Source organism: Vicia villosa, unplaced genomic scaffold (genome assembly GCF_029867415.1).
Source record: "Vicia villosa cultivar HV-30 ecotype Madison, WI unplaced genomic scaffold, Vvil1.0 ctg.000477F_1_1_3, whole genome shotgun sequence".
Lineage (NCBI taxonomy): Eukaryota > Viridiplantae > Streptophyta > Magnoliopsida > Fabales > Fabaceae > Vicia > Vicia villosa.
The window spans coordinates 189,421-204,329 of NW_026705231.1; the positions used below are offsets into that span (position 1 = coordinate 189,421).

Below are 14,909 nucleotides of genomic sequence, written 5' to 3' on the forward strand. Positions count from 1 at the left end.
AATTCTACTATTGATCTAAATATTTTTATATACGAAATTTAGTATTGGTTCAATTTTTTTTGTAAAGGACACCTAAACAAAAATGAGTCTGTATACGAAAAAAAATTTATTATTGATCTAAATATTTTTATATACATAAAATGTTATTTATGATCCAAATATTTTTTATTCGACAATGGCATAGGCCAAAAAATCTATTATGGATCTAAATATTTTTATATACAAAACTTTAATATTAATTCAAATATTTTATTAAATGCCACAAAAAAAATCTATTATTGATATAAATATTTTTATATATGAAAAATGATATTTATGATCAAAATATTTTTTAGTCAAAAATAGTGTACGGGAAAAATTTATTCAAAAAATCTATTATTGATCTAAATATTTTTATATACGAAAATTTAATATTGATCCAAATATTTTTGTAAATGATACCAAAACAAAAATGAAGCCTGTATACGGGAAAAAAACTATTATTGATCTAAATATTTTTATATACAAGAAATGATATTTATGATCAAATATTTTTGATCCAAAAATGGTATGCGGGAAAAAATATATTATTAATCTAAATATTTTTATATTCAAAAATTTAATATTGAATCAAATATTTTTGTAAATGATACCTAAACAAAAATAGTATTTGTATACGGAAAAAATGGTATTTATGATCCAAATATTTTTTATTCAAAAATGGTATATGGAAAAAAATCTACTATTGATCTAAATATTTTTATATACGAAATTTACTATTGATCCAAATATTATTGCAAATGATACCTAAACCAAAATGAAGTCTGTATATGGGGAATATTTTATTATTGATCTAAACACTTTTATATACGAGAAATAGTATTTATGATCAAATATTTTTAATTCAAAAATGGTATACGGAAAAAAATCTATTATTAATTTAAATATTTATATATATGAAATAATCAATTATTTATCTAACTATTTGTTTTCTTTTTTAATATTTTATTTAAAATAAATGATTTATCCAAATGCGCGTAACAGAACAGAACTTGTGTGTATGCGCGGTTTTTTTACTAGTTAATCCTTATAAGCATTCCTTCAACCATGCAGTCTCTTCTCTACACACCCTCAGGATCCCTCTCATTCCGATGTGGAGACCACCCTTGCCCTCTTCAGCCTTAGGTGCTACATGCGGTGCAACCACCCCTCGCCTTCTTCGGCCTCGGGTGTTACACAACAATTGTATTTATGCAACATTTGAAATATCAAGTATCCCTAATTCCATTCGAATGTTCAAAAATGGTTCGTTTGCAAGAGGTTTTGGAAAATGTTTACAAGTTGATTTTTGCTATCAATATGCTCAAATACAACATCCCCTTTTTCAACATAGTCACGTAGGAAATGGTGACGTATCTCAATATGTTTAGTGCGAGAATGCAACACTGATTTTTTGGTTAGGTTAACCGCACTAGTTTTGTCGCACATAATAGGAATACGTGAAAGTTTAATATCAAAGTCAAGTAGTTATTGTTTAAGCCACAAAATTTGAGCACAACAACTACCGACTGCGATGTATTCCTCCTCGGCGGTTGACAAAGCAACGTAAACACATTTCTTGTTATTCCAACTAACTAAGGAATTTGAAAACATATGGCAAGTTCCACTCGTACTTTTCCTATCCGATTTGCAATTGATAAAATCGGAATCAGAAGAACCAATCAAGTTATAATCACTTCCTTTGGAATACCAAAGCCCATACTTAGATGTACCGTGAACGTATCTAAGGATGCGCTTGACAACTTTTAGATGTGATTCCTTCGAAGTCGATTGATAACAAGTGCACATACAAACACTAAACATAATGTTAGGCCTAGATGCAGTAAGATATAGAACAGATCCAATCACACCTCTATATTTCTTGACATCAACATTCTTACCATTTTCATCTTTATCCAAGTTTCTGTTTATTGGATTTGAGTGTCAATTGATTTTGCTTCATCCATACTAAATCGCTTTAGAAATTCGTGACAATATTTTGTTTGACACACGAGTGTTACTTTGTTGCTTGATTTGAAGTCCAAGAAAGTAATTTGACTCCCGGAATGGAGTCATCTCAAATTAATCTTGCATTAGCTTAGAAAACTCCTTAACCATTTGCAAGTTAGTAGAATCAAATATGATATCGTCAACTTAAAGTCGAACTAAAAGTATGTGTTTTCCTTGACGTTTAATGAAAAGTGTTATATCTACCTTCCCTCTAGAATATCCTTGGTCAAGTAAGAACTTGTTAAAACGCTCATACAAAGACCTATGGGGCTTGTTTTTAGTTTATAAACATGATTAAGATACTCATGTTTTTCAAAACCGGGAGGTTATGAAACATACACTTCCTCATTAATGTACCCGTTAAGGAAAGCACTTTTCATGTCCATTTGAAATAACTTGAAATTCTTAGAGAATGCAAAGGCTAGTAAAAGACGTATAGCCTCGAGGCGGGCAACCAGAGCATAAGTTTCCTCATAACCAATGCCCTCCTCTTGGTTATAACTTTGAGCCACTAGTCGGGCTTTGTTCCTAATTATCACTCCATTTTCGTCTAGTTTATTTCTAAAAACCCAACGTCCTCATATACTCGCACATTTTCAAAACAATATTCAACTATATCTCACAACACTCTAATATAATAACATAAGAGAAAGAAAAAAAGAGACTTAAATACAAAACTAAAGAGTTTTTGACTAGGGCGTTTTATAATAAAAAATTTGTATCTATTATATAACATTGGACTTTCTATTTCCTTGCAATATTTTCACATGTTTATTTTTAATCAACACAAACAAATTTTTTCGGGTTGAATTTTATGTGAGACTGACTTTGTTGTTATCAACAAGGTTATGGTAATATTATTTTTATCGGTTGATGAAGTGGTAATAACTATTAAAAAAATGACATACATAATTATATATAATTAAGAGGAAAAGAGTTTGAATTTTAGTGATTGTGTCCAACTTTATCATATTGATTTTTATCAATTGAGTTAAAATTTGCAGACAGATGTAATACATTTTAGAGGATCCTTTCTTTTCCATGCATGTATTCATTTATTTATTTACTATTTATTAATATAGTCTTAATTTATTTATAAAAATAAATAAATTATATTCAAGTCTTTTGGAACTGGAAATAGTGAAACATTCTTTACAATGTATTGATACATAATCTAACATAAATTTAGTAATAATACATCGACAGTTTTATGGTAAGTTGAATATGGTACAATATCGCTATTAGATTTGCCAAAAGCTTAAGTATCAAATGTGTTCAATTATTTTTTGCCAAAATTTATAACCAAAAAAATAAAGTAGTGATAGAAGGCATGGTTAGCACGTGCCTTTTATGAGAGGCCATTAGTCATGAGAATATAAAGACATAGATGAGTTGGTGACTTCTTTTCATTACTATGAAACAGTGAAAAAGCCAAATGCAAACTCAAGTTTTTATTTTTTTTTTAAAAGCATATTTTATTTGTATTAGATATTTGTCTTACTTTGTATTATATATATATACACACACTATTTCCTGTACAATTCCATTTCATTTCTTATATTATGTTATAGAAGTAAATCTTTGATCTCACAATGAGTGAAGCTTGGAGATTCACAACGTTCTTCTGCATGGTGTTAATAATTGGTGTGGTAGTGTCTATCCCTTTGACTCTGAACAGCCAAGGTAAGAGTAGCAAAAATAATGAATTTTTTGTTTGAGCTTATAATATTGTTCCAAAGATTTATAAGACATTGAATGAACATAAGAGTTATGTTATGTTTGAATTATGATGTTTGTTTAGGGTTGGAACTTCAAAAGATGAAGGAATTCTTGAAATGGAATGGTGAAGAAAGAGCCATGGATCCATGCTTGTAAGCAACTCCCTCTTCTTCTTTTTCCTCTTTCCTTTTTATTTTAATTAACTCCTTATATTAATTTTCTATTTGTAAATTTTTTTTAAAAAACACTGGTGAATATATATTTGGTAGAACGTAGTATTGGTTTGGTGCCAGTTCCTAATTTTTTTTCTTTTGTGACATAAAGTAGGATACATTGAAATCACAACATGTAAGTTATGTCATGTTGCATGTTTCATGACACAGGCATATAGCATGCCGCATGGTGGAACCTGAATTATGTAATCACAACATCAACATGCCGTTTTCTTTAAATTTCTAACCATATGAATTTTCTATCAATATTAATTAGTTTTTTCCAACTTATTTCTATTTAAAAAATAAATATTAAGTATTATTTGTAAATTGCAAATGAGCTTATATTTAATGACCAAAATTTTATGAAATATTATTTGTTTATATTTAAAGAAGGAAGGAATAGTAAAAAAAAAAAAAAAATCTTGAAATACAACACTCAAAGTTGAAATTATTTCTAATATTTTAATAAACTAAATATAAAAAAAAGAGATTGTGGAAAGATTATACTAGATAAAATTAAAAATAACAATATTAAAGAAAATATTGAGGTATTATATATAATAGAAAAAGTAAAGATTTAAAGTCAGTTTGCTTCGGTATTTTTTTTAAAAGTATTTTTTATAGCATTACAAATTTTTTTATAAAAAAAAAAATTCATAAAAATGTCAAATTTAATTTAATTTAAATAATTATTGTTAAAAATTTATTTTAGGTATTTTATTGAATTTTTTTAAATATCAAAATTTATTTTTAATTAAACAATGAATTTAAGAAAATTGTGTTAATAGAATGAACTAATTTTACAAAACATATATTTTAAAAGCCAGTTAAGATATACTATTGTTATAAATTAATTTTACGCGTAATAATAAGTTAGATCATTTTAAATTTTTTATTAATTTTTTTTATTATAATGGTGTGTATTCTCAAAAAATAATTTGGTTAAAATTAATTTTAAATTTAAAATATAATAACTATTTTGATTCTTTTTGAAAAAATATTTTTATAAAAGATAAAATATATAATTTATGTCCTTTATGTTTACTCAATCATATTATTTAAAAACATCATTTTTAAAATAAATAACTTTTATTTATATCGTTTAAAAACATAATCTTTAATTTCGTTTATTTAAAAATGATAGTTTACAAAAATTAAAATTGTCTCATTAAACTAGTAGTTAAGTCGGTAGTTGTTCTAAAAATACTCCATGTTTAACGTTCTCACTTGGGCGTTCTCTTTTATTATACTCATATCATGTGAAACTTATTTTTAGTGATAGACTCACATCTGTTTTATTATAAGAGAATAAATAAATAACTTACTATCTTTTTAGAGGCAAAACAAATATATTAAAAAACAAGTCATAACTAATAAGCACAAAGCACAAGAGGTGCTAGATATAAGATAAAAAAAAAGAAATTCGGAAAGAAAAAAAAATGAAGCCACGAATAATGCGACAGTTTGAATCAATATCATAAGTGTTACAAAACTACTTCGTTACTCTTAAGTTAGATTTTGAACCAATTAGATTCACCATCAACAGATCAGATTCCAACACGATAGAGATCTACTACCACACATTAAAATAGGGCAAACCCGTGGTCCGCTATAGGTGCAAGTAAGGATAGAGTTCTGAAGTCAATCCGCGACGGTGCAAAAGTTCTCCCTCACTTACCCAAAAACCAATTTCACGGCAGAAATATATTCTTCTCTTCCATATCTTTTGTTGATTTTGTGACTCCATTAAAGTTAACATTGTTTTGGACTTTTCAAATAGACCAAATTACAACATGCCAAATCATAAGGTAACCATCCCTATATTTTATCCTCCCTTCTAAAGAAAGAAAAAAACTCAAAAAAACAATATAAGATCTTGGTCAATAAACTACCTGTCACCCCAAAACCTGAAAACACTATACCACACTAACGAGACTATCTCACAAACATTAAAAAGGTGATAATCAATTTCAGTCGAAAACCCGCAAAAAGGTGATAATCATTAAAAAGTGTCTGATTACACCCTCTTCTAAACAGGTTAACTCTAGAAGGGAATCTATCCTGTAATAACTGTTAAGAAAGGACCAAGATTTTATAAGGAGTCCAACTACTCCAAATAAGAGAAAGAGTATGGATCTGAAACAAAAGTGGTGGCATAGAAGAAGTCAGACTCCTACACTAGACAAGGTAATTAAAGGCCACCGAAAAAGTATCCTCCCTAGGATGCTTCCAAATTCACTTATCTTTGTCAAGGGTAAGGATAACATCTTTAAGTAAGGAATGAAACTCCTCAAGAACGGAAAACTCTTTAAAGAAGAAGGATCTCCTCCATCTAAAGTTTAAGCTAGGACCCCATTGATAACCTCCCATATCTCGCCCATCAACCCTTCTGACTGGAGAGAATTGGAGAACTGACCAAGATGCTTCCTAACTAAGGATCCTCTCAGAAAAAAGTTTGAAGACTCGACCCCACTTTTTTTACAATGCCATCAGAAAACTAATCAGAGGTACCTTTCTCTTTTGTTCCAAAGAGAGGTATCTCTTTCCACGAGGACAAAGAAGAACAGAACCCCCTTGGCCTACCTCCACTATGAGATGAGAAAGAGATATCTTCATACTCACCTAGGAAATCTTAGACATATTATCCCCCTCTCAAAATAAAAGAATATTCTTTCAGAAATGACAAGAAGAAGATAAGAATAACATTAAGCATCGAATTAAGGAGAACCACACTACCCCCATTCTCACATATTTATGCTTTCAAGAGTTGAGTCTTTTATCCAACAGAGCAACTAAAGGATCCCAAGTAGACTCGAGACGGAGGTTAGCCTCCGCTAACAGCCCAAGATACTTGAAAGGAAGAAAGACTATCTTATGGTGGAAAAAATCTCTGGCTAGAGATAGAAAGACAAGATCAACATTAACATAGATTATTCTTGAAGAAGTTAACGTGAAGACCCGAAGCCCTCTTAAAACCTCTAAGAATGACCATAATACATCATAAATTCTATAGAGATACAACAACCCCCAAAAGAGTGTCATCAGCGTACTGAAGGTGGGTCACTACCAACCTAGAATTTCCAACTCTAAACCCAAAATAAAGACCAAGCTCCTGGGCTAGGTTCTCACAACCAAACCTCATGGCTCATCTAATATATTAGCACATGAACTTATATCCTCTTCTTCATTTTTTTCTCCTTCTCTCTCCTAATTCTCTATGTCTCTCTTAACCTCACTTTTACTCATTATTAAAAACTATTTATATAATCAAGAAAAATAAAGAGATTAATTAAGAAAAAAATAGAGACTAAAATGAGGAAGGAAAGAAAAATAAAGGAAACGATCTAAAGTATTAATATAATAACATCATTTTGTAGCATTTTAGGGGCCATTCACTCGAGAAGCAATCTAACTTCAAGATAAATGACACTAAAAATACGTTGGTTTGTTTGGTATCATGAATTAGTTCTATTTTCTTTTAAATAAATGTTTTTACTCTATAAATTATGACTAATTAAAATGATTAAAGTTACTACTTACCTCTTTTTCACAATTTTATCTTTGTTCTAAATCAAATATTATTAGATGTCTTTTCAAATCGTTTTACTAAAATCACCTGTATCATATAGAATTTTGGATTTGAATCCTCATGTTGATGACATTAACTGTTGAATACACCAGAATATGTTTTAAATTTCTTGCTTATGACAGGGACATTGGCCAACAAAGGAATATACATACTCCACTCAGTAGGAAACTTACACAAACATCAAATTCTGCTAACTCACACAAAACCAATATTGATGATCATAAAAACACTCTTTCACCATCATCTTCACCTTCATCACCACCACTTTCTACACCTATTTCACCTTCATCTTCACTACTTTCCATATCAGAAACTCCCTCAATTTCACCATCACCAGAACTTTCACCTTCACCTGAGGCAGCACCAACAACTTCCTACTTACCATTTATATCATCAAATCCACCTATAGTTATGTCCACACCACAACTTTCTAATTGGATTTCAGCACCTTCTCCTTCTTCATCTTCAAACCAAAGGAATTCAAGAAGTTCAAACCGAAAGCAACATTCTGTTGTTATATGGTCAACAGTTGGAGGGTTTTCCTTCCTTGTTTTGGTTTCATGCACTGTTTTCATTTGCTTCAGAAGTAGTAAGGTTGTAACTGTCAAACCTTGGACCACAGGGTTGAGTGGCCAGCTTCGAAAAGCGTTCATAACAGGTAATTTCATATATGATATATCCGAGAAGTTTTAACGGACTATTATTTGAACTTATCTACTGACATAAACACTTCTTATTTAGGTATTCCGAGTCTCAAACGAGCCGAACTCGTTGTAGCTTGTGAAGATTTCAGCAACATTATCGGTTCACTGAAAGATGAGACTATCTATAAGGGAACTCTTTCAAGTGGAGTTGAGATAGCTGTAGTATCTTCTGCAGTAGCTTCTTCTAAAGAATGGTCAAAAATTTTGCAAGCCCAGTTCAGAAACAAGGTATGCTAATGCAGGCAACAAATGTAGCAAATGCAACACACATTTTCTGATCTTGTTTTAATTCTTTTGCGTTGGTTTTTACTTTTTGTCGTCCAGATTGAGACGTTGTCGAGAGTGAACCACAAGAATTTTGTGAATCTTATTGGTTATTGTGAAGAGAATAAACCATTCACAAGGATGATGGTTTTTGAGTATGCTCCGAACGGAACATTGTTTGAGCATCTACATAGTAAATCTCTTTTCCTTCTAAATTTACTTTCATCGCATACATGATCGCCAAGCCCAAACATTACTATGACACTGATAATACTTCGAGAAAATAGAACAGTTGAATATAAATACATGTGTCAGACACTGAACAAACGCGTCTTGAATCTAAATTGTGTTAATGTATTTGTCGCAGTTAGAGAAGCGGAACAGCTCGACTGGAGAATGAGAATGAGGATAGCTATGGGAATATCTTACTGTCTAGACCACATACATCAACTCACACCACCAATTGCGCACAAAACCTTGTTATCTTCCTCTATATATCTAACAGAAGATTACGCTGCTAAAATATCAGACCTTAGTTTCTGCACCGCCGAGGTTGATACAAAGAAGAGTTCAGAAAAAACATCGGAAGAAGAAATAAAAGACAATGTTTATAGTTTTGGCGTAGTATTGTTTGAACTAGTAACAGGAAAAATTCCATATGCGGGAGAAAACGGCTTTGCGACAGATTGGGCTGCTGAATATATAAGAGGACAACCTCTGAGAGAGTTGGTGGATACAAACTTGAAATCAGTGAAAGATGATGAAATTGAGAAATGGTCTGAAGTGATTCACAGTTGTGTAGATCCTGATCCGGAGAAAAGGCCATCGATGAAAGAGGTTACATCTAAGTTGAAGGAAATCACTTCTATGGAGCCTGACGGAGCAACACCAAAATCATCTCCTCTTTGGTGGGCCGAAATTGAAATCATGACCTCAGATTTATGTTGAGACATTAATTCATCGATTTAGTTCATATACATTACCGGTGTAAAAAAAATTCCACTGTCAATTAATCGTAACAGTTAGAATGTTAAAAACATTTTACTTCAATTATAACTACTTCTAAAGTCAGACTTCTGAATGGTTACGATTTGTTGACAGTCTAAAATCTTTTACACCGACAATGTATCAAAAATACTGGAGTAAGGTGTGTATACAAGAGACTGCTTTTGTCTCAGCAGAGTAGTTGAAATTTGGAAATATTTAAGAAATGGAGTGTGTATACTATATTATGTATTACTGTCATTTTATGATTTTCTGCATGAACTTTGTTTTTCTTTGTTGCTGAAAAAACTATGAGCAAGATAAATGTTTGCTATGTTTGTTGGATATGAGAAGGAAAACAAGTTTCTGTTCACCTTTTTATCATTTGAAGACATCAATAAAATGCAGAGCCGTCTTTGAGTGTGTGCAAGACGGGCTACAACACAGGGCCTCAACTTTTATGCTCTTAATTTGTGGCTAAACAGGCCCCATAATAGATTCGTAATGGTTTACACTACGACTAAATAGGGCCCATAATTGTTGTCACGGTTGAACTGTGTCTAACCTACACTGAGCCTCCAAAAACTTAAGACGGCTCTATTGAAATGCTATTTAATTCTATAACACTAGCCATGGAAAATAAGATCACAAAACTATATTGACATAAGATAGAGATTGAAGATTGCGGAAAGGAATAAAAAACAGAACAAAATGAAGTTTTGTTCTTTCTTCTGTCTATGGCAAAATAACAAAAACATAGGAAAAATAAGTTATGCATTGTAGGAAACCAGAGGTATGAATCTCTTTATAACCTTGTAATGTACTGTACAAGAGGGTGTGTAAATAGTGGGATACAAACTGTGAATATGATTCACAAGAATCCACATCATATCAATGTACTATTTACTTACTATTATGAAAATATTCTCATTTACACATGAATCATACACAAGTAAATATCTATTATCCATTTTTGTCTTGATTCATCCAAAGTATAGCTTCTTGAGTTTTGTTTCCACAGTTCATGGACTTCATGCATCCCATTCTAGTTTTGTTCTTAGATAGTAGTTGCGAAATATCTAAGGAAAAACTCAGTCACTTGGGAATAGTCCACGATTTTCAAACCAAGTTCTTCACATTTGTTGAGATCAAAAGTTAGGCTTTTGTATCCTTTGATATAAATCAATTGTTGCTGCATGGTTCGGATCTAAACAAAGAGCTGCCTTACAGTCTATTAGAGCAGATGATAGATCTCCCATTGACTCGTAAAACGCGGCTCGCAGATGAAGCATTTGAAGATCAGGCTTGAATTTTATAGCCTTCGTGAGTTCTTCTACAGCTTCTGTTTCTTTTTGCTCATCCATCAGCACTAGACATATAGGTGATAATTCATGTTAGTATAATAATCGGTTGTGAATTCATAGATAGTCCGCGACTTAAAGGAATCACATCATTATATGAGCGATTATTTGGATTGACTTATTTGAACTTATCTGCTTTCATAAGTGGTAATGGAAACAACTTATGGCATGTTCGTAAGATATGAGAATGATCGGTAAATAAAAGTACCTGCTGCCCTGTATCTGTAAGGGTATGTCCTTAAAGGATCAAGGTGAGTTGCAATATCAAGATCAGCCATCGCCATTTCACGGTCACAATATTCCGATCGTTTCTCATACGCCGAGGCAGTACTCTCCGCCTTCTCAATTAGCATTGTCATCTCATCATACGCTGCCTTCCGTTGATTTTTCTGTTGATAAACACGCGCTAAACCTTGATGAGCTCTTGTGTGCCTAATCGCAAGTGCGTTGTTGTAGCATTCGTTTGCAAGTTCTATTTTACCACAATCCACATAAATACTCCCCATGTTATTCAATGCCTGCAAAATTTTCCGCAATACAATAAAAAAAACTGCACAACAAGACTACATTTGCAATATAGTGTTAGTTCGACATATAGCACTAACTTGTCCTTTGCGAAGTCCGTCTGAAGGACATTTAAGTGCTTCTTTAAGAAGCTGAATGACATAAGAAGAAGATTCGGGATCCAGATTTGTATCGGCTAACACATATGCTTTTAGGAAAAAGGCTTCAAATGATTTCTGAATTTCAATGGATCTGTCAGCCTTAGTAACTGCTTCGTCACGATAGCCTGTATCGTATAGAATCCATCCTTCGTAAATTAGTCTTTCCTGTGTTGAGCTAGAATGGTTTCTTGCCAGCCGCAAACTGCGCATTGCTGCCTTTTGACAGTTTAACCTGTGCACCATAAGAGTATGTTTAGCAAATAAATAAAATTTTCACGAGCCGCCTCAAGTTTTTGGAGACCCTGTGTAAGTTAGCCGCGGTTTAACTATGACAGAACAAATAGATCCCCTATTAAACCACGATTTAACTGTGACTAATTTTTTAGGCCCTATTTAACCACGATTAACTCTAAATAAATTTGGGCCCTGTGCAGTAGCCCGCATTAGACGCCCTCAAAGACGGCCCTGTGCAATGTGTGTGTGTTTGCATCTAGTCAAAATCTAGGAAGCATGAAACAAACACTAGACGGGGACACAGTACTCACACACGTAGACACTTGTAATAATTTAGAGAAAATAAAGTAAAACATGTATCAGTATCGTGTCACTGTCAGACACTAACACGTGTTAGACACAAGACACGTCCTCGATCTAAAGTGTTAGTGATACTACATCAAAATTTAAAATGGTTAGGAAAACCAATACTATGTTTGAGTTAGTTCTAAATATGCTTACCTCAAGAGTAGTAGAGAAAGACGAAACTCGAGCAAACTCTTTCCAGGCTCATTCTCTAGCATCTGATGTATAATAGCCAAAGAACCGACATCATCAACAGAAGACCATTGTTGATACAATTGCATCCAACAATCAGCCTGATTCTTCTTCTGAATTCTACTTTTAAGAATTTGAACCAAGCATTCTCCTCTAATCCTCCCATGTAAAGTTATATAATTAGCCTCTATGGTTAACAATGCTCTAATATCTCTCATAGCACTATCATAATCCTCTAATGCAATATACAACCAACCCCTCAATTCTAAACAATCAGGTGAAAGCTTAAATCGAAGAAACTTATCGAGTTCCATAATCCCTTCTTTTATTTGCTTCTCCTCGACTTTCTCCAATGCTCTATACTTATAAGGAAATGAAAGTGAAGGATCGAGTCGAGTTGCGAAATCCAAATCAAAACCTTTCTCTCTTCCCATATTGTACAATGCTCTCTCTTGATACATCCATCCAACTGGTTTATACTCAAATATCAAAGAACTGATTAACTTATAAGCCGAATACGGTTGACCTTGTTTATGCTTCGTTCTCGCCACGCCTGCTATAGAATAAACATGGCCTAATTCAACTGCTTCATCGAAACAACGTTGAGCTTCTTTATACTCTCTTCTTTCAAGAAATACACACCCTAATTGATGCAATGCAAGACCCTTCTGCCATCTCTCTGCACCACACTCTTTCATTCTCTCCAGCAACATCATCGTCGTTTTCGAAACCATGCTTTCTTCCATTGCCACATGACTGAGAAAATAGTACAACAAGAAAGTAGCACACCCTAAACTTTCCAGCTTTTCCTTTGACTCAAAACTGCATAAAAAACTTACCACCTTTGAATTACGAAGCGAATTCGGAAGCTCCCTAAGAAAAATTTGCAAGCAAGAAACAACAAGAAGTGTCGCGTTTTCTTCCAAACCATACTCAATTAGTATCAATGCATCTTCAACATTTTCAACAATTGAAGCCAAATGAGAATCGCAAGACGATTTCATTTCCTCGCAACAAAACCTATTGGCAAATGATAGAAGCTCTAAAACAGTTTTGGCACAGAAAAGATCCAATCTTTTTGTTCTGCTATAAAATTCTAATGCTTTCATACCTTCAGAGCATAACCCGTTTTTCGAAAAATCAATCTTCCACATTCTGGATTCTACAAATCCACCACAAAGCATCGCGTTAAATGGTTCCGAAAGTGAAGCAATTCTCGACCTAACACACTTGATTTCTTCATTCTCAACACAAAACAAAACATCACTTTCCTCATCAGACAAACTCACACAATCATTAGAAGTGTCACTTTTTCGCTCCTCGTTACATTGACAATGATCATTGATCGAAAAAGGACTAAATCCATTTTCCAAATTCTTCTTTGGACATTCAAGAACATTATAACCACCACAATCCATTGAAGAAACACCAACAAGCTCATCATCCCTTCTCTCATATCTCAACCAAGCAGACAACACAACCTTTGACATCACATCCTCGGCGTTCTGCCGCGCCGTTCTGAGACATCTTCTGAGTAGCTTCTGGTCCCCAAGACCATACAAAACAGAAAAAAGTTCCACAAAAAGTGACACTTTCTCAGACTGTAAAGAGCAAAACTCTATCCGCTGATAGAGTTCTGCTAAAGTCTCTACAAGGTTTACAGGTTTAAGATAAGGCTCTATGGTTGGTTCAATGGTATCAGTAGAAGGTAATTTCAGAGAAACAAGATTTGCAAACTCTGAACTTTTGCTATTGTTGTTGAATTTTGATTTTGACCATGACAAGATTGTTTTGTGTCTGCTAAAGTTGTGAGGTTTGGTTTTGCTGCCACCATTGGTTTCAGATGAAGAACTTAAAGCATGAACTTGAATACTCTTGAAACGTTCAACAATCTTCAAACTACGCATTTTTTTGAGTTTTTGATGAATTCAACCACTTTTCTTCCAACCCTTTGAGCTAAATTGTTGAACTTTGTATCAACATTAACATGGGTTGTGAAAAGTTTGAATCTTTGAGAAAAGGGTTTTCATTTTGTACTAAGCTTAAACAGTTTCAACACAAAAAAAAAAAAACATGTTTTTGTTTTGACAAGAATAATGATGTTTTTTTTTTGCTAAAAATAGGAAGAAAATTCAGGGTTTAGAAAATGAGATGAAAAATTGGTACATAAATGAAGAAATTAAGTGATTCAGGTGAACCTGCTATGCTCAGAAAGTAAAGAGAGATTCTTCAAAAGAACCACTCCAGTTTGAGACAGCACCATGCTAATTTGGTCAACTAGTTCCAATATGATTTTTTTTTTTGATTTATTTATTAAAAGATGTGAGATTAGAGAATAATTAATAGTTATGGCATCAAATCAAGTGAAAGTAAAAGGGACTTTTTTTAAGAATGAATTGTTGTTTACTAATAGCTAGGTATCTTTAGGTTAATTAATTAAAAAGAATGAGTTAACTTGCAATGGATTTGGAGTGAGATGGAATTGTGAAGTAAAGGTGCACTAGGTGGAGTGAGTTGTGTTTTTGTGTAACTAATCCAATTATTGTTTTTGAGTTAAGAAGTCTTATCAACACCAAACAAAATATTTTAATCTAATCAATATATTTTTT

The 14,909-nt window shown here is 32.6% G+C and overlaps 2 protein-coding genes across 2 annotated transcripts; one reads left to right on the plus strand and one right to left on the minus strand.

Annotated features, from left to right (window-relative positions):
• Positions 1-3,458: 3,458 nt before the first annotated feature.
• LOC131628778 (inactive receptor-like serine/threonine-protein kinase At2g40270) lies at positions 3,459-9,916 on the plus strand. Its single transcript, XM_058899597.1, has 6 exons — positions 3,459-3,711; positions 3,830-3,899; positions 7,674-8,209; positions 8,293-8,483; positions 8,580-8,712; positions 8,887-9,916. Exons 1-6 carry the CDS (start codon positions 3,621-3,623, stop codon positions 9,465-9,467), a joined length of 1,602 nt encoding a protein of 533 aa, XP_058755580.1. The 5' UTR covers positions 3,459-3,620; the 3' UTR covers positions 9,468-9,916.
• A 345-nt stretch (positions 9,917-10,261) lies between these two features.
• LOC131628777 (ethylene-overproduction protein 1-like) lies at positions 10,262-14,638 on the minus strand. Its single transcript, XM_058899595.1, has 4 exons — positions 12,265-14,638; positions 11,470-11,761; positions 11,073-11,382; positions 10,262-10,872 (listed from the first exon to the last, which is right to left on the minus strand). Exons 1-4 carry the CDS (start codon positions 14,205-14,207, stop codon positions 10,652-10,654), a joined length of 2,766 nt encoding a protein of 921 aa, XP_058755578.1. The 5' UTR covers positions 14,208-14,638; the 3' UTR covers positions 10,262-10,651.
• Positions 14,639-14,909: the final 271 nt, after the last annotated feature.

What these genes read in the sequence shown, in the direction of transcription:
- LOC131628778 (XM_058899597.1), top strand. Translation starts at nt 3,621, where the DNA reads ATGAGTGAAGCTTGGAGATTCACAACGTTCTTCTGCATGGTGTTAATA. An exon ending in TTTGACTCTGAACAGCCAAG is followed by an intron (nt 3,712 to 3,829) that starts GTAAGAGTAGCA and finishes ATGTTTGTTTAG; the next exon opens with GGTTGGAACTTCAAAAGATG. An exon ending in AAGCCCAGTTCAGAAACAAG is followed by an intron (nt 8,484 to 8,579) that starts GTATGCTAATGC and finishes TTTGTCGTCCAG; the next exon opens with ATTGAGACGTTGTCGAGAGT.
- LOC131628777 (XM_058899595.1), bottom strand. Translation starts at nt 14,207, where the DNA reads ATGCGTAGTTTGAAGATTGTTGAACGTTTCAAGAGTATTCAAGTTCAT. An exon ending in ACGGACTTCGCAAAGGACAA is followed by an intron (nt 11,383 to 11,469) that starts GTTAGTGCTATA and finishes AAAATTTTGCAG; the next exon opens with GCATTGAATAACATGGGGAG. An exon ending in TTACAGATACAGGGCAGCAG is followed by an intron (nt 10,873 to 11,072) that starts GTACTTTTATTT and finishes CTATATGTCTAG; the next exon opens with TGCTGATGGATGAGCAAAAA.